The sequence below is a fragment of the Centruroides sculpturatus genome, unplaced genomic scaffold, assembly GCF_000671375.1.
Source record: "Centruroides sculpturatus isolate CEXI.00-Female unplaced genomic scaffold, Cexi_2.0 scaffold955, whole genome shotgun sequence".
Lineage (NCBI taxonomy): Eukaryota > Metazoa > Arthropoda > Arachnida > Scorpiones > Buthidae > Centruroides > Centruroides sculpturatus.
Window position 1 is genome coordinate 89,741 of NW_019385144.1, and position 19,938 is coordinate 109,678.

The following is a 19,938-nucleotide window of genomic DNA, read 5'->3' on the forward strand; positions in this document are numbered from 1 at the left end:
AATCAAAAGATTCTACTGTATTATTACTATTTTCTCGTGAATACGAAATTCTCTTCTTAATTTTAAATTCAAAATATAATTTTGTTACATTTATTTGAATAAATTCAAAGTTAAATTTTAATAATAAATTAATTTCTTAACATTATTACTATCCATAATTTGATATTTCTCTAATTATTAAAGATTTGTATGATTACTTAATAGAATATTCGTTATTTATTCATTTGAAACATTGATTATAGTTGTAGGATGTGCTTAAAAGTAAACAAATTAACGTATTCAATGAATTATCTTATCATTCATTTTAATGTCATATCCATACGTAAAGATATATTTATAAACAACGTAATCGTTTCATAACTTTAAAATATTTCTTATAATCAGAATTTCAAAACGTCAACGTCCATTACTTTCTACACTATTATTTTCCATTAAATATATTGCAATTAGCTCTATTGATATAGAAAAGAATTCTTTTGAGTATATTTTTAATTATATTTCTATGCAATAATTAATAATTTTAATGCGTTAAAAAAACTAAAATATGAAATAAATATTTTAATTTCGTCTATTGTAGAAAGTAAGTTATAAAAAATGTATGGGAAACACAAGTTTAACAAAAGGAAATTTTGTATATAAATATCTAAAAATGTTCTGAACCGGTCATTTATTCGATAGAAAAATAATTTCTTGGTACAATAACCTCTTTAGCTATCTGGAAGACATCCCACAAGTTGAATCAAGATAGTTCTTCAAAAGCGCATTAAAATGCAATGATGCTTCGGACAACTTTGTTTTTTGAGTCTAGATATTCCAACAGAACAACAAAAATCTTTCAGCTCCGAGGTTAATGTAAGACGAAACTTTAATGGGTTGTTTCGTCATCCCCAGCTGTAGACGGTATTTTAATGAATTTCCTCTTCGTAAGGTTTTTTCTTGTCTGTCTATGCGACCTCTTTTCTTTCTGGCTAATTAAATATCGTTGTTGTCAACAAAGCCACTAGTGGGGGCTCGGAGTTAGAACTAAACTGTCTGTTGTTGCACCCCCGTTGGTGGAAAACAACAGAGATGAGTCTACAGCATGGTCTAGAGGTATACCGACTGAGATACAAAACAACCACCATTATCGCTTGCTTTGTCATTTTTCATCTTGGTTAAAAAAAACTTTCAGTTTATACTTACATAATTTCCCTACAGTTTCCAAAATTATTCACTTAATAGCTTAATAACATGAGATATTCTAACATTAAATCAATTTAAACCTATTAAATTTCGTTAATTTATAAAATTTCTAAACCGAGATATATAATAAAAATCTAAATTACTCTTGAATTAATCGAGTTAACATTATGGTGAAGCAAAAATGTATCTAATTGTACGTGTTTCTTTATTTATTGCAGAGGACAGGAAATTATTTGTAGGAATGCTCAGTAAACAGCAAACAGAAGAAGACGTACGTCAATTGTTCCAACCCTATGGCTCGATAGAAGAATGTACGATTCTCAGAGGGCCTGAAGGACAGAGTAAAGGTATAGTTTGTGGTTTATATCAATCACGGAAAAGGTACGGTTGGTGGTTTTATATGACGCATCCACATAAAAGAATTTACTTTTATAAAGACCATCGTGCATTTATTAAATGCCGAATTTATTTTCGTTTTCTTTACGATAAAAATACCATAGAAAACAACAAACATAAATGGATTACACGGTAAAATTTAATTATTCGCTTCTTTGGATAAATCGGATTTAACATAATCTGATCGAGTNTTCTTAATTTTAAATTCAAAATATAATTTTGTTACATTTATTTGAATAAATTCAAAGTTAAATTTTAATAATAAATTAATTTCTTAACATTATTACTATCCATAATTTGATATTTCTCTAATTATTAAAGATTTGTATGATTACTTAATAGAATATTCGTTATTTATTCATTTGAAACATTGATTATAGTTGTAGGATGTGCTTAAAAGTAAACAAATTAACGTATTCAATGAATTATCTTATCATTCATTTTAATGTCATATCCATACGTAAAGATATATTTATAAACAACGTAATCGTTTCATAACTTTAAAATATTTCTTATAATCAGAATTTCAAAACGTCAACGTCCATTACTTTCTACACTATTATTTTCCATTAAATATATTGCAATTAGCTCTATTGATATAGAAAAGAATTCTTTTGAGTATATTTTTAATTATATTTCTATGCAATAATTAATAATTTTAATGCGTTAAAAAAACTAAAATATGAAATAAATATTTTAATTTCGTCTATTGTAGAAAGTAAGTTATAAAAAATGTATGGGAAACACAAGTTTAACAAAAGGAAATTTTGTATATAAATATCTAAAAATGTTCTGAACCGGTCATTTATTCGATAGAAAAATAATTTCCTGGTACAATAACCTCTTTAGCTATCTGGAAGACATCCCACAAGTTGAATCAAGATAGTTCTTCAAAAGCGCATTAAAATGCAATGATGCTTCGGACAACTTTGTTTTTTGAGTCTAGATATTCCAACAGAACAACAAAAAACTTTCAGCTCCGAGGTTAATGTAAGACGAAACTTTAATGGGTTGTTTCGTCATCCCCAGCTGTAGACGGTATTTTAATGAATTTCCTCTTCGTAAGGTTTTTTCTTGTCTGTCTATGCGACCTCTTTTCTTTCTGGCTAATTAAATATCGTTGTTGTCAACAAAGCCACTAGTGGGGGCTCGGAGTTAGAACTAAACTGTCTGTTGTTGCACCCCCGTTGGTGGAAAACAACAGAGATGAGTCTACAGCATGGTCTAGAGGTATACCGACTGAGATACAAAACAACCACCATTATCGCTTGCTTTGTCATTTTTCATCTTGGTTAAAAAAAACTTTCAGTTTATACTTACATAATTTCCCTACAGTTTCCAAAATTATTCACTTAATAGCTTAATAACATGAGATATTCTAACATTAAATCAATTTAAACCTATTAAATTTCGTTATTTATAAAATTTCTAAACCGAGATATATAATAAAAATCTAAATTACTCTTGAATTAATCGAGTTAACATTATGGTGAAGCAAAAATGTATCTAATTGTACGTGTTTCTTTATTTATTGCAGAGGACAGGAAATTATTTGTAGGAATGCTCAGTAAACAGCAAACAGAAGAAGACGTACGTCAATTGTTCCAACCCTATGGCTCGATAGAAGAATGTACGATTCTCAGAGGGCCTGAAGGACAGAGTAAAGGTATAGTTTGTGGTTTATATCAATCACGGAAAAGGTACGGTTGGTGGTTTTATATGACGCATCCACATAAAAGAATTTACTTTTATAAAGACCATCGTGCATTTATTAAATGCCGAATTTATTTTCGTTTTCTTTACGATAAAAATACCATAGAAAACAACAAACATAAATGGATTACACGGTAAAATTTAATTATTCGCTTCTTTGGATAAATCGGATTTAACATAATCTGATCGAGTTAGATTAAAGAAGTCACTTTGAATATTTTTCAATTCTCAGTTTTTAATTTTTAATGAATTTTCCTCATCAAAAATTTATAATTTAATATAATTTTACTGTATTAAATAAACGAGATTTTAATATGATAAATTATAATGATCAAGTTTATATCAAAATTAATATTTTATTAGAATTTTACTAAAAATAAATCTTATATAACAAATATTTTTTATTCATTAAGAAAATTAACGTGTTAATTAATTATTAATTGTGTTAGAAGATATATTATTGGCTTAATTTATATTATTTGGTTATTTTAGTTACAAGAAAACCCCTTCTAAAGAGATTTTCTTAGAAAGGTACTTATGCTAAACAGTAAAGAAGCTTTTACAGGGGCCCGTTTCTAATAATAGACAAAATGTTAAAAAACAACTCACTTAATTTTTAATTCTGAAATGTTAAATTTTTTAAAACATTTTATTAAAGTCATTTAAACATTTTTAATACGAAAAAGCTTATTTTAACATATTAAATAAGTACGGATCCCAAAAATAATTTATGAAAAAAAAAACATTTTTTACTAAGTTAATGTTGAAAAATTATTTAAGTTATTTAATTTTTAAGTTTTTAATGTGAATAAAATAAAATTTAATATTTGTACAGATTGTTCCCTTAGGGACGAATATATCTAAAATATATGTCACATTATTATTATTTTTTCCTTATCAAAAAAATGCTACTTTTATTCTGCTACATTTACTCCATGCCGTAATTACACGACAAAATATTAATAAAGTTTTAAAGCTTCTCGTTTTTTTCTTTTCATTCAAAATTCAAATATAAAAACGCTATTCAAGAGAACTTTTTAGATATTCCATTAGCTTTTAAAAAACGTTCCATTAGATTTTCATCGAAAAATTCGAGAATCAAATGGATTAAGAGCTGATAGCATTTGGTTAATATTTTACAAAATGAAATATATTAATATATATATATATATATTTCCCCCTCATCTTTATGAAAATTTAATTTTAAAACAAATGCCGATTTTGCAATTTCCCTGGAAGAATAAAATAGAAAAAATTCTTATATTCAACGAGTAGAATATAAAAATAGTTTCAAGGCGGTAGCGAAATTCAAATACTTTCAGATTGTCCAATTTCGATATGATAAAGTACCATATTTATCCACGGAAGCATCCATACAATCAGATTAATCTTCTCTATAACATTGAAATTGCCAAGAATTCCAATTTTCCGGAATTGTTTGATCATTTTGTCATTGTATATAAGAGAAATAAACATACCATAAGCTGATATTTTGGGAAATAAGAGAATCCGCTGTTTTATATACGATTGTAATCCATAGGAAAGCGCATAATACAAGAAAACGGTCGATGGAACGATTTCTTAATGCATAACGTGAACTGGTAAATATAAGATACCGGTAAGGCCAGAAGATAGTCATGCAATTTTGACATCTCACCATTCTTAATGTCGACAGCGTAGTTGTTGGAAGGTGGCTAATGGAACAACCATCGTTTTGCCATACGAAAAACGAACAGTTACAGTCTTATCCGATTACTGAAGAAACGTCGTCGTTTCAACGTCTCTTATCGGCTTATTGGCTTTTCTCTTTTCATCGTTTGGAAAAATCGAACTTTTTCCTCCTCTTTGTGGCATTTTTGGCTTTAATACATTTGTACCGTATTATCCTAACTCTGCACCCCAAAGTAAACACAACGAATATCGTTTCCATTAAACTCTTCTGGCATTCTAGTCAACGATGCCACTACCACTCCGAATGGTGATTATCTTGTTTGTCAAAAAATCAACAAATGGCTTTCGATTATCGAAAAAATAATATTACTGATAAAATAACATCTAGACCAATTTCTAAAAATACCATTTTCTTCTTCAATTTTCTTACATTTCCTTCAGAAAAAATATATATATATGTACAGTACAAAATATAAAGATTTAATTAAAGTTTATTACTGTTTTTACAGTTAAGCGTATTTAATAAAATCGCAATTAATATATATTTATCAGAATTGCTAAGTCGTTTAAATCTTTCGAGAGAATTTAATAACTTTTCGAGTATTAATAAGTTGATTATGAATAAGATTTTAGGGAAATTTATTCATTTCTGAATATTAAATCTTCGGGATTGTTATATTTTTAAAGAAAATTAATGAAGTGAGTTTCTAATTAGTTTTAATTAATTAAAAACGTGATACTTAATCCAAAATAATGCGTGATAATGAGATAAATCTTATAAAAATAGTAAGAATATACTCGTATTTTTATTAATATTACTGGAATTTTGATGAAAGGAAATTAGATATATCCATCTCTGAGATTAATTTTCTAATAATAGTCAGTGAAATTGGCCTCGAAATATTCAATCTTAATTATTATATAGACATATATATATTCATAGTTTCATTTATTGAATAGACAAGAGCTGTAGATTTATTTAACGTTATATTCCTAATTTCAGATAGTCTATAAGCAAAATAATTGCTTCTTGTATACACGTTTAAATCTAATTAGATAAATAATTAGTTAACAAATTCGAGTATCAAATTGTATGTTTACTAATATTTAAATTTCTGATATTATCATATTATGCAGATAGTTTCATTAATTTTAAATAACTATAATTTAATTTAAAATAAATAATGTACGATATATATTTATATATATTAAATATTATGATCTACAGTTAATATTTAATTATTTATATTTATAATCTGTATTGCTGTTTAATATTCTGAGCTCAAATACGTAATAATAGTTTTTGATTTAGTTATTGTGTTTATTTTATATATACTTAAAGAGCGTATAATGTATAATATTAGTGCGTGCTGTTAAAATATATTAAGTTTAGTTATTTACAAGCTCACTAGATTATAAATTATCCATTGAAAAATACAGAAGCTTTATAAAGCGTTTATACAGTACATGTGGGAAGTATTGTGCATAAGAATCATGCCACATGTTTTACTTAATTCTAACGAATAAAAACGTTTAGATTACGATAATTTATATGTAAACTGTAATTTTAAGTTCGAATTATGTTTTTATTTAAAACACAAGTTAATACATATAAAAATATTTACAGTATTTAAACATATTATAAAAAGTTACATGTAAAAAGTTGCTGTAAAATCTACACGTAGAATAATAATACGTACACATATAATACTAATTCAATACATTAATATATAAATTATTAAAATTATCTTGCTTGAAAGATTAAAGGTAGACTTAAAATATTTTTTAAGATTAAAAGAAATGCTACAGTCATTTCTAGGAAGCGAGTAACGATAATGCTTTCATGCGTTATCATTATTCGCTTCCAGCGATTCGTTTTTGAAGTAGTTTACTAAAAATAAGCAAAAAAAAAGTTAAAAGAAATAATTTTTACTTAAGGGAAAACATATATAATAAGCTTTTCAAAACATATCAATGCTAATCTTCAATTCGGCTGATAATCCACTTGGTACTAATCGCCTTTTCTTCCTTGAAATCTTTCAACCATCAAATACCCAATAATGATATAAAACGGTCCACTTCACAAATATCATTCAATAGTTTCATATTTTGATAATTCGATCTTATAAACTGTGGAGTTAAACTTATCACTCAATATCTCGAATTTAACTTAATACCGTCGATACTCTTGCTAGAGTAACAATGATAGAAATTTTGCTGTGGCAAACATCCTCTACTCCTCCACCCCACTCCTGATCTCGGTCCAATGTTGCTGCTATTATTGCTGATTTGATGGTCGCGATGGGAATTGGATTTCGGAAACGGTATTCGCTAATTCAGCAGGTTATATGAAAGCCCACCAAACTCTTACCCTGTCCATTACGTTGGATGGGAGCTTGGGGACGCTCACAGATTGTTTCTACACTCCCTCATATCTTCCCTACAACTTTAGTATTATCTTATTGTCGCCTGTCACCTCCCCCATTTGTATTTTCTTTCTTTTCCTTTCGTTTTGGCACTTTCTAAATATATAACTTATTTAGTGTCAGCTACTAAGACATAAACAGAATGAAAAAAGCAATATCTAGAGGATTTATAAGTAGAAAAATGTCATTTTATATTTTCAATTTTTAAAAAATATTAATAAACATTAAACTATTTATATATTTATTCTTATTTTTTTTAAATAATAAAACACATTTCTAAGTGTTAAAAAAGTGGGATTTTTATATGTCATTTAATAGGTGAAAATTGTCTTTGCACTAAGCTAATTTGTAATGTTTAACCAATTAACGTAAAACTGTTAATTTTTATGATNCCAAGATTACGTTTTAGAATAATTGAATATTTTAATAAAATGAATTTATGTTTAAGTGCACACGAAAGATTATTCTTGGGTAATGAATGATGTTATCCTCTGCCTAATTAATTTATAATAGCTGTCTGAATATTAAAGGAAGGATGGGAGAAAAAAGGAATTTTTCCAAATAATCGTAATAGATATTTAGTATAAAAGTAATTATCAAATTAATGCTAAAAAATCAATTTTTGGAAACTCAATTTACGGTTTATGTTATTTTTCTATAAAAAGTCACATAATTAACTTGGTACGCACTTAAATTAACAACAAAAATTACTGTTTAAAAAGCCCGAAAGCTAAACACCAAGATGACAAATTTAACTTGCTAACATTCTCAATAAAAGTGAAAATTTCTAAACTAGCTGTCATTTGCAGGCTCTATTTGACACGAATTCTTCATAATTAAGTACAAGATTATTTATTATCTTTGTCGCCTCTTTAACAATAACCGAGTCAAAATCAATTGCTTATCATCCTTACAAAAGATGTACTTATTCGACCATATCAATATTTTTCCAATCTAGTAAAAATATTCGATTCATAAAAATCACCGTTATTATAATTATGTACGATGTTTCCCTTATATTTTAATATTAAAGTGGATATTAATCGCTACACCAAATTATATTACGTGAAATAAAGGTAAATCAATTAATATAACGTGTAAATAAACAGCTTTTATTAATGTTGCTCTATAGGAATGAAGTTTCATTTAGAGACTCGACAGTTATTCATTGTTGTTGTTCTGATGATGTTCTACATCAACTCTTCTTGATAAACGACCGTTACAAGATTCCTGGATTATTTATCGATAAAAATCCACCAGAATTCTTATCTACAACCCCTATTTAATTGTTAAATTATTTAGCTTTTGAGTTAAAAATAATACATTTTAAAAGAAAATTTAGTAAAAAATGTTTAATCTCAAACGGCGAAGCATTATCCTACGGGCAAAAAGGGCAAGTGCCCCAAACCAATCCTTTATAAGAAAATTCTCTCAAAGAAAAATATATGTTCTCAAACCCCTAATTCAAATTTTACTTGGTTCCTCGAAGCTGTAACACGCCACTTATCTTCAACATTTTAAATACTTATTAAAAACACGTTACAAAACTATTAAATTTTATATATAAAGTAAACATTCTTTTCCCAAATACAGCTTTTAAAAACATCGCAATAAAATTCTTAAAATTTATGTGCAGTCAAAGTAAGGAAAAACACACACACACACACACACACACACACAAAAACGGAAGTAAGTAAAAATTCTATGGTAAAAACGAAATAAACAACATTAACCAATCCGTATCTCTCTATCTTTTAGGCTGTGCATTCGTCAAGTTTAGCAGCCACGCCGAAGCTCAGGCAGCCATCAGCGCCCTCCATGGAAGCCAGACGATGCCGGTAAGTAGCCATCTATCTATTTCGTCGATACCAAAAAAAAAAAAAAAAATCTAGAAAAAAAAAGTCCAAGCCTTTCTGCAAGATTGAACTCCTTTCCATCTCCCCCAGTCTCTGTCTCCCGTTCTCTTTCCTGAAGAGACGAACTGTCTGCTATTGACTGTTGCACTATGACGTAAAAAGTTCTTTTTTTTTTTTTGCCTCAACTTTTGTGTACTGTAATTTTTCTTTACTGATATAGAGAGTGCAAAGTTCCACAGGACGTCTGACTGATATTAGTCACTAACTAAATTGCTATTAAAGTGACTAATTTGGCAATATATATGATTTGTGATATTAGCTACTATTTTTGCCTCGTAACCATAAAATTACTTTATGAATTGGAAGATAATTTCGGTAAGAAAAATATATATTACCGAGATTAGTTCCATAATTCATGGATATTTTATTTATTCTTCTATATAAATAAGTACAAAAATATGAGAAATTATTAAATATTAATCATGTTTACTTTTTTTTCGTAGATTAAGGTATAAAAATTAATAATCTAAACGGTAAAATTAATTAATATTTAGCCGAAATATCTTTAAATTATTTTAATTAATGTAATTTAAAGTTATTTTAAAGAATTAAGTGAATAAAATTGTAATAATTTTTTTTCTGTTCTTTCTTTTTAAGTATTTATTTACGCATTTTAAATGAGAAAAGGAAGAAAGAGATAAAAATAATAATAAAAATAAGCAGGAAAAAAATTACACCTTAATTCAATCAAGTTAGAAAAGTTGGAATGTTGCTAGAAAAATTCACAATTGCCAAGTCTCATAAAATAAATGATTTTAGCAAAAACCGTTAATGAAAAAGTAAAAATCTGGCAAAGATACTAGCAAAGCTGGCCAAATATGTAAACGATTGAATTTCCCCAAAGGAGTAAGAAATTTGTTTGTTCTTAGCCCCAGAGATGAAATAATTAATTAAAATTTTCAGATAAAAGTGCGAAAAACCTAAAAAGAAGCTTATTAAGTTTTAGAAAGAAAGAAAAAAAAATAAGAGCTGCGAATATCAAGGAGGAATTTTCAAGAAAAGAATGAGTTTCATCTCTTGGGAACCAGACTTTATAAAGAAAGGTCGATCAATTCCGAATAGATATAGTTAAATTGACGAAGATAAGAGGAATTTGAATGAAGACTGTTCTTTTGGGATATCAATAGAATTTAAACTAATTGCCGATAGGAGAAAGTTTGGTTTCTTATAACATTATCCCTCAAAGCTTATCAACAAAAGAGATCGTTCGGTGAATCACAAAATAATAACTTTTGGTAATACTTTTTTCCCTTTTGGCAAGAACGTCTTTGCAGCTAATGCATATTTATGAATCTGGAATGTTGACGTTATGTACACTGAAACATTCGATTTTTTCTTAATTACACCATATCAACTTCAAAGTATTTTTAAATGAAAGTCTCTTCTTTCCAAAAATGTTCTCCTTAATTAGCGCTAAAATAATTTAATCGAGTTTTCGATTTTTAAAATCAAAAGATTCTAAAGAAACAAACATAAAAAAATCTCTATATGGAAATCTGCCATTCATTAATCTTACTTGATGTTTCTTTATATTATATCTTTGCTTGTTTTTCTTTGATAATCGGGTTTGAATGGAATATCCATCTAGTAAAGAAGATTTTCTCTTACTTTTTTTTAGATTTCAGCACTTATAAATAGGCGGAGGTATAATATATTTAACACGCAAATCTACAAGAAGAAAAAGTTTAGGAGTGAAATTCCTTATTTAGGAAGATAATTTTGCTAATTTAATGAATTCGCCGATACAATTACAGTTTCAAATAACGTTATAAAGATTAGATTAAGCAACAAGATAATGTGCGAATTAAGGAATATTTAAAATCGATAACCTCCTCTCCTGTACAATGTTTAACCTGGTAAAGTTGTATGTTAAAACTTAAACAATTCTTAAAATGTTTAAGCATATTTCTCTTAAATATATTTTAAATTATAAAATTTAGTTTCTAAGTCTCTATAATATAATTTGTTAGGATAATGGCTGAAATGCATTCGAATTTTGAATTTGAAAATATTATATTATAGTATGAGATATATATATATATTCAGAGACTTTGTTTACGTGAATAGAAAAATTTCCATAGCCTATATAACATATAAATGCATATACACATTTATATAAATTTTTATGTTGAGTCTACTTTTATATATTCGATGTGTCATGCCCAGGAAAGTTCCTTTATTGAATTCTTCTGAATCCACCTTGTCGCTTGTTAGAGCTTTATTGCATTATCAAAACTCGATAAAATATATTGATTTCTAGGGAAAATAATCATACAGAAATATAACTTTTATCGGTTATATTAAGTTTTATGAATTCGGTAAAACAGAAAATTGTATATTTTATTATGTTATTATGCTAGCATTATGTTAATCTATAATTGGGTTTGGTAAAAGGGGGATGAAAGATTTATCGAAAATCTAGTAGAGTTTTTAATCTCGTAAACGATGTTATCCTAAATATAATCGAAAATCCTTCTTCGGGCAAGGTAAAGTAAGATACCATAATTAGGCAGAATTGAAGATATAATTATTAAAATTGATCAGACACGTGGAGAAAAATTGAAAGAAGTGTTCGCCCGTATCTTGCATTAACCAATTAAATAGCTTGCTACTCCAAACACTTTATTGCTTGGATGTCCCGAAGCAACTTTTTCGAGTAATTGCTTATCGTTATTACAAGAATAGCTGTAACTAAAGAAAGTAATTTGGATAGTTAGTTTGTACGTATTGTGGATAAATTAAGTAAATCTGAATATTAGCCTTGCGTGAGATAAATTTCCAGTAATTAATGATATCTCGAATATATATTTTTTTCTTTTTTTCCTCTTTTATTTCATTCTTTCAACGACTAATTTTCTAAATAAATTTAATTAAACTTTTTTTTTTTTTTTGTTTTTACTAATGTTGAATATTGAAATTATCATTTCTTATTAATAATTTCGGTATTAATAAAGATAAAATAAATGTTCTTCTCTTCAATTTGTCTATTTAACTGATAATTCTTTCATTTGATTGTAAGTAAATAGGGGAAAAAATTATTCGACAACGTTTATGTCTTTTTTTTTATACGTAAAATTTATTTTAATATAATTAGTTTTATAAGTTAATACAAATATTTTGAAATATATAATTTAAACGTAATTAAAACTATANGAGTTTAATTAGTGAATAAATAAAAGATTGGGGATTGCACATTGTGTAAATGGATCAGACAATTTATAAAGATATTCACTTGAAAAGTTTACAAACTCGAAGCAGACGGCGTTTGGTTGTTGCGACGACGACTGCTGTTGATATTATCCGAGACAGATGGTAAACAGTTCTAAGTTGATCCAGCGCATCTTGTCACCATCCCTATTGCTTATGACGTGACGTCACGCACAACATTTCTGTCGCGTCGAGAAGCTTAGAGCTTCCGTTATAGTCAACAAGATTATTAAGCTGCGAGTTGAAAAATTATAATAATTATTTATAAACTAAATTACAGTAGATTCTATTAAAATTTTTGTTAAAGGCTAAGTCATTTAGTTGCTTAACGGCAGCTTTTCTCTGCACATTTGATAACCTGATATTTTTGCAAAGTTAACCACCCGTTAACAACTTTTACTTTAACTATCGGTTAAAGTGAGCATTAATAACAACATTTTTTGATGTTTCGTCTAGCGAATACAATTTTTGATTAGCTACAAAATTGTTAAACTTACTACTTTCAAACATTAATCAGCTTCAAGTTTCTCTTTAGTTTATACCAAACTTTTCTTGTTATTTTGCTCAATAAAAAATGAATAATTCTGCATATTAAATAGATTTTTTTAAATAATAAAACACATTTCTAAGTGTTAAAAAAGTGGGATTTTTATATGTCATTTAATAGGTGAAAATTGTCTTTGCACTAAGCTAATTTGTAATGTTTAACCAATTAACGTAAAACTGTTAATTTTTATGATTATATAGGAGAGTGTGAATTGATGTTAATAGTCTGGAAAGAAATAAAACTTAAAAATCGCATAAAATTCGACAATATAATTTTTTAATTGATAAAATTTAGAAGTAATTATACTTTAATGTCTTCTCTGTCCATAATTTGCGTGGATTTTTATATTGTTTTTAATTGGGGATTGTAATCGTTTTCATCACTTTGCTTTAAAAAATAATAATAATTTCTTCTGGATATCTTCTTTCTACAGTCAAAAATATATTAATTCGCATTATTATCAATCTGTAATGATTATATTATAATTCTTAGGAGTGCAAACAGTTCTACTTTAGTTGATTTATTGCATCTCGTCTTCGTATTTTATAGAAGATTATAATAATTTATATAATATAAAGTAACTTATTTTATTTTAAATTAATACGATTTTACGGAATATTTTCTTCTAGACGTTATCCCAGTGCATATATCTTATTTTATTCCGAATTTATTATCTTCAGGACTATACTTTATGGTAGACTTTATAATTTTATATAGAAGAATTCATAGAAAATTTTTATAATTTTCTATAGTAAATTTTATTCTGGACTTTTCTTTAGTCTTCTATAGAATATTTCATTCTAGATCTACACTCCTGAATAGTTTTTCTGATCTTTATCATATAAGAAGATATTTTATTACCATTTCTATATCAAGATAATATATTTTTCTGTTGTATCTGCTACTATCTATAAATATACATTCTGGAATTTGTATGACGAAGAAAGTATTTTAAATTAATAAATGAAGAGAACTGGGTATCATATTAAACTCACTCTTTAATTAAATAAAATTAACTAACAATTTAAGGTTGAAAATGTGTAATTTTTTGAGGCTTTGGTTCAATGAGAAGGCAACAGTTGCTCATTGTTTTCGTTTTCTACGGTGGTAAAAAGGGGAAAAAAAAGGAAAAAATCACCTGTCGAATCAAAGCACTTTACTTTACCCGAGGGTTGGGTGAGACTTTAACATGGGAAACGTAAATCTCACTTCCATTTCTCTACTAAGGACAAAAAGAGTGTTCATTCTAATGGAAGTGCCTATATTTACGAGCGTTGCGCCAGATAACGTAAATCAGGCTTAGTTGTACCCTTTAACGTTAAGACTTAGTTTAATGGAGTCTTGCTCCTTTGAAATTTGATGATTCGATGTACAACGTGTTAAAAATTCTCCAGCCTGTATATATTATAATTGATATCGTGCATTATTGTATTGTTATTCATAAATTTACACATTCGACCCATAAATTCTCAAGGTACTTCACTCGTTATAATTATTTTCAATTATGTCAGTCGAGTTTGCCTACAAGATTCCAACTTCTTAGAGATTTAATGCGTGGGGAGTGCATAGAAATGATTTCTTTAAGGATCTAACCAACTTTCTTTGAAATACGGATCTCTTGTGCAAGTATGAAAATTAAAAAGAAGAGAGATAATAAATGATCTTCTAGTACTCTTTATGACGGGTAAATCTAATTATCCGCATAAGATATACTGTTTTTAAGTTCGTAATGTTGTCATTTATGATAATTTTAGAACCTGGAAAACTTAAGAAGTTTTTAAACAATTTTTTTCTCTCTCTTCTTTTGAAAAAAAGAAAAAAATTTAATAAAACTTTACGAATTTGAAGAGATTTTAAAAATACATTCTTCTACTTGATAAATCTCGAATAAAGTACGAATTTTATAAGTGCGACTGCAAACTTGGTAGGAGTTTAATTAGTGAATAAATAAAAGATTGGGGATTGCACATTGTGTAAATGGATCAGACTATTTATAAAGATATTCACTTGAAAAGTTTACAAACTCGAAGCAGACGGCGTTTGGTTGTTGCGACGACGACTGCTGTTGATATTATCCGAGACAGATGGTAAACAGTTCTAAGTTGATCCAGCGCATCTTGTCACCATCCCTATTGCTTATGACGTGACGTCACGCACAACATTTCTGTCGCGTCGAGAAGCTTAGAGCTTCCGTTATAGTCAACAAGATTATTAAGCTGCGAGTTGATGAGTTTGATGCATCATAAGGAATTACTAACAGGAAAAGTTTGAATGTAAATTTTCCATCTAGAATTCTCCCGAATGTAATATACTACTAAAAGCAATACCCGATCTCATAAGTTTCGTGTTAAAGATCAGTTTTATGAATTACACAATGCTTCCGAGTTAATTAAGAAAACTTTTAAAAGAATTTTCTTTCGTTCTAAATGAATAACCTCATTTAACAATAAATAATCGTTAAAATTAACTTTGCACCTGTTAGGTTTACCCACTTTTATTCAAACTGTTTAATGTTTGTTAATAAAATTTTCTTTATAATCCGTTGGTAGCCGTTGTAAATGTTTAGTTTTCCCTAAAATTTCTCTTGTAAATTGTTGTTTATAAACAGCCAACAGAGATGTACGTGTTGCTATACTTTTAATCCTTGTAACTGTTTAACTTCCATTTGAATAAGTCACTGTTATTAATCATGCAAATGAGCTTCCGCATTGTCGTTGCCAAACAGAGTCCTTAGGCCATTTAGATGAAGAAGTGAACAGTCCTTTTGTCCATGTGTAATGGTGGGTATTGTTGTTATCAATTGAAGAACAATTTATCAACATAAGATTTGGTTAAACTCCACTCTTACTAAATATAGGCAAATGTATATGTACATTTAAGCTTCTAAACTTTCTAAGGAAAGGCATCAAATTAATGAAATTCCAATCGACTCGCCATTTCATTATACTAATTGCAAAATGTTAAATATATTCCTTGTAATCTAAATGTGATAAATTAAACGTGATGCAAAAAAATTTACAAAGAATTTCATGTTTTTTTTCAGTTTAAAGTTTGTTCATATCAAAATTAATTTTCGAAAAAGTAAATTAAATAATAATTAAAAAAATATATTGTGGATTGACTCGTAACAGATGTTAAAAAGTAATTTTTAAACAACATAATAATTAAAAAAAAATGCTCTGATTTGAAAAGATTATAATTAATGTTTAACGATGTATAAAATTATAGTTCTTTAATCATAATTTCCCCTTTATATATATAATTTCTCTCGTTTAAATTTATCACTGGGGAGCAAACATAAAAGTAATAATTTAAAGTAATTACTATTAAAAATGTTTTTAAATCGTTTGATATATTTTATGAAGTGTTTAATTTTTCCATTCTCTCTTTTAGATGATGATAAAAATCATTTTTAAAAAGTTCATCTGACTTTTAAAAGTGTATAATTATAATAATAAAATCTTTATAAATTTAATGATTTTTCCTTAAAAAAAATTATATTTGTGATAAAATGTTTTAATTAATTTTATCGTCTTTCTAACATTATTTTTATAGTTTAGATGTTATTAATATAAATTTTACTTGCAAAAATATCGTATTTAGAAGCTTAAATACATTTTAAAGCTGATAATAAAAATTTATCAGACAAATTATTTATATTAATGATTTTTATAAAAATAATTGTTCGATTTTAATGCTTATTTATTTATTATTTTCAATTCTTTCCATTCTATGGTCACTGAGAGGGCCACTTTTTCCAAGCTGATAGTGGATTTTGTCAGGCCCACAATGGGGATAGTGATAGCCAGGACAGACCATACCCAAAAAGTTCAATTTTAATGTTTGCTTAACCCTGTTTAGAGTATATTATATTTAAAGAAATATGTTTTAATTAATTTTATCGTCTTTCTAACATTATTTTTATAGTTTAGATGTTATTAATATAAATTTTACTTGCAAAAATATCGTATTTAGAAGCTTAAATACATTTTAAAGCTGATAATAAAAATTTATCAGACAAATTATTTATATTAATGATTTTTATAAAAATAATTGTTCGATTTTAATGCTTATTTATTTATTATTTTCAATTCTTTCCATTCTATGGTCACTGAGAGGGCCACTTTTTCCAAGCTGATAGTGGATTTTGTCAGGCCCACAATGGGGATAGTGATAGCCAGGACAGACCATACCCAAAAAGTTCAATTTTAAAATCGATTCTTCTACCTTTCAATGACAAATAAACGAGTCCTATCATTTCATAAATTTTAAAAGAACAGTATACGAAAATATTGATAAAATCCTAATTAAAATTTAAATTCAATTACTTTAGTTAATGTTATAAGTAAATAGCATTATAATGTTATACGTAATTATCTTTTATTTCCAGTAAATAGTTAATTACGTATTAATTAAAATTATTTTTTTAAATTTATTTGTTCAAATAAGAGATTGAATAATATTTAATATTAATTCTTTTCGTGTTTGTGTATCTTTAGGGTGCGTCCTCCAGTTTAGTTGTGAAATTTGCGGACACCGAAAAAGAAAGACAATTGAGGCGGATGCAACAGATGGCGGGTAACATGGGGCTTCTCAATCCCTTTATGTTCAACCAGTTCGGTGCTTATGGTGCTTACGCCCAGGTAACGTATCCATTCCAGCAAATAATTTGTTTACCTTACTCATTTTTGAATATTGCTTCTAACGCATTCCCCTGATGTAGGCCTATACCTGTTTGTAACTTTTATGTTAACGCATGATAAGATTGTTTTCTGGTTAAAACAATTTATTAAATAATTAATAATCACAACCGAATAGCGGAAAAAGATTAAAAGATCTTTTAAGATAATGCTTGAACTATTTCTACTAATTATACACATTTTTCTTTGACATTTTCTCTTTGATTTATTGATAAAATATATTCAAATATAAAAATTTCATGAATATAAGAACAAATAAACTTAAAATTATTATTATTTATTTTTTTCTTTCGCCTGAATAGCAGTTTTTGTTGGTTAAATATTTCTAAAATTATGTTTTTCTGTATTAAACATTAATTGCCTAGGGTAAGGTTGGAGAAAATAAAATTATTTTTGCAATATCTAGTAAATTTTTAAAAATATATATATGTTATTTTATGCTATAATTATATTTGTTTTTAAAAACTTTTTATTTTATTTTTGTTTAAATGAATAATTAATGAATTACAATAAAGTTAAAAAATTTATATTATTTAAGTGTATATTGTAGAATAGAGCAATGTCCATTGATGAGTGTGAAGAAATATGTTTAATTTTTAAAGATAAATTAATTAGGAATATAAAATAAATGCAGCTATTTGGAAAATATATTGCTGTTTTATTAATTAATATATATATATAATTATATATTTATCAGTTATTTAGTAGATAATATTAATGATTTTAATAGTTCTAATATATTCAGAGACGTTAATTTTCTGTCCGGAAATTTTATATGAAGATTTAAGATATTGAAGACGTACAGTACATAATTAAGGTTGTAATGGTTATTAATAAGCTATACAATATTAGCTACGAGTTTAATTCTTATCAGTATAAAATATCGAAATCAGTTCCAAATTAAATTGATATAATATTAAATTAAATTTTGCAAAAATTCCATTATTTAATTATCGAATCTTTAACAGTAATTAATAATTAAATAATATGACAAGGGAATTAATAATCGAAGATAAAAAAAAAGATGCGAATATTTTCCTGTTTGGCCATAATTAAAACGAGTCATGTCCGCTAAGGAAATAAAACTACATACCATCCATTTAAACTTAACCAATTCAGAATTAATTCCACATAATGCTTCTAGGATATCTATCGTTAAGCTCCTTTGGTAAAGACAAGCAACCATTCAACTTTTCTAAATTATCCTTTGTTGTCCGACCGTATCTTTCCTAATTCCTGTTACACGTCTCATAGATTTACAACATCTTTCAGCTAAGGCATCAGATGGGTGGAAATGACCGTAAAAACGTCGAAAAGTTCTAAAGAATCAAATCATAATAATTTCTATTTTGTCTGAGAGAAAAATGTAATACTCGTCAGACAATACCTTTAGCGTGGGTAATCTGTTAGGCAGAGCCATTTTTCATTTGAGACCAAGACTGCTTGTCAGTTAAGAAGCAACACTGTAAAATCCTCAGAAACGATGTAAGCGTCATGCCGAAGGGATATGAATGCCAATATAAGTTGTTTATAGCCTAAAATATGTTCGTTCTACAATAACCGCTTGAAAAGAATTTTTCGAGCTGTATCACCCCTATTCTTTCGCGTCGTATACTTCAATATTGCGAGATTTCAGCTGTAAATATCTTCATGTTAAGATATGTGGTTACACCTATAGCTAAATAATCTTTGACAGATTTAAAATCCCCTCAAAAAATCAATCACTGCTTTATATCTTTCCCGGAATGACTATTTTCATTCATAAAAACCTCTATTATACCATAGAAAAATTCTTATTGTAGTATAAACCGTATATAATGCGCGCTGGATCATCGCTGAGTTTTCGTTTAGCAGGGAGAAAAAAAGAAAGAAAAAGATGAAAAAATCTAATTCTAATTTCTTTTTTAAGTCGTCGTAAATTTCAATTTCAGAACGGTTCATTAGATTAAATCGTCTTCAAGTAAAACTGAACCCGAAAAATTAGGATCCGGTTATACTTCGAGATGATTTTATTTTTTTAAATCTAATATTTTTGAAAAATAACATGTGAAACACAAAAAATATACTTATTTTACTTCGGTTTATTTAATTTTATATATATATTTTTAAGTTAAAATATAAGTTTCTGATATTTTCTTAGCAAAAATATCACTAAAAGTATTTTTTTTTTTTTTTTTTTT

At 27.1% G+C, this 19,938-nt stretch overlaps 1 protein-coding gene across 4 annotated transcripts in view; it reads left to right on the forward strand.

Annotated features, from left to right (window-relative positions):
• The first annotated feature begins 1,325 nt into the window (after nt 1-1,325).
• The window catches only part of LOC111635382 (CUGBP Elav-like family member 4), a 140,578-nt gene continuing 121,965 nt past the window's right edge, over nt 1,326-19,938 (forward strand). The window contains exons 1-3 of one of the 4 annotated variants that reach the window (XR_002758363.1): nt 1,326-1,529; nt 9,147-9,226; nt 17,558-17,701. Coding sequence is in view for 1 of the 4 variants with exons in the window: in XM_023380336.1 (XP_023236104.1) it covers nt 3,079-3,244; nt 9,147-9,226; nt 17,558-17,701 (390 nt within the window). In the remaining 3 variants the exon portion in view is untranslated. Of the gene's footprint in view, nt 1,530-2,359; nt 3,245-9,146; nt 9,227-17,557; nt 17,702-19,938 lie in introns of those variants that run through there. The other 3 variants (XR_002758364.1, XM_023380336.1, XR_002758362.1) reach the window with 3 other exon arrangements.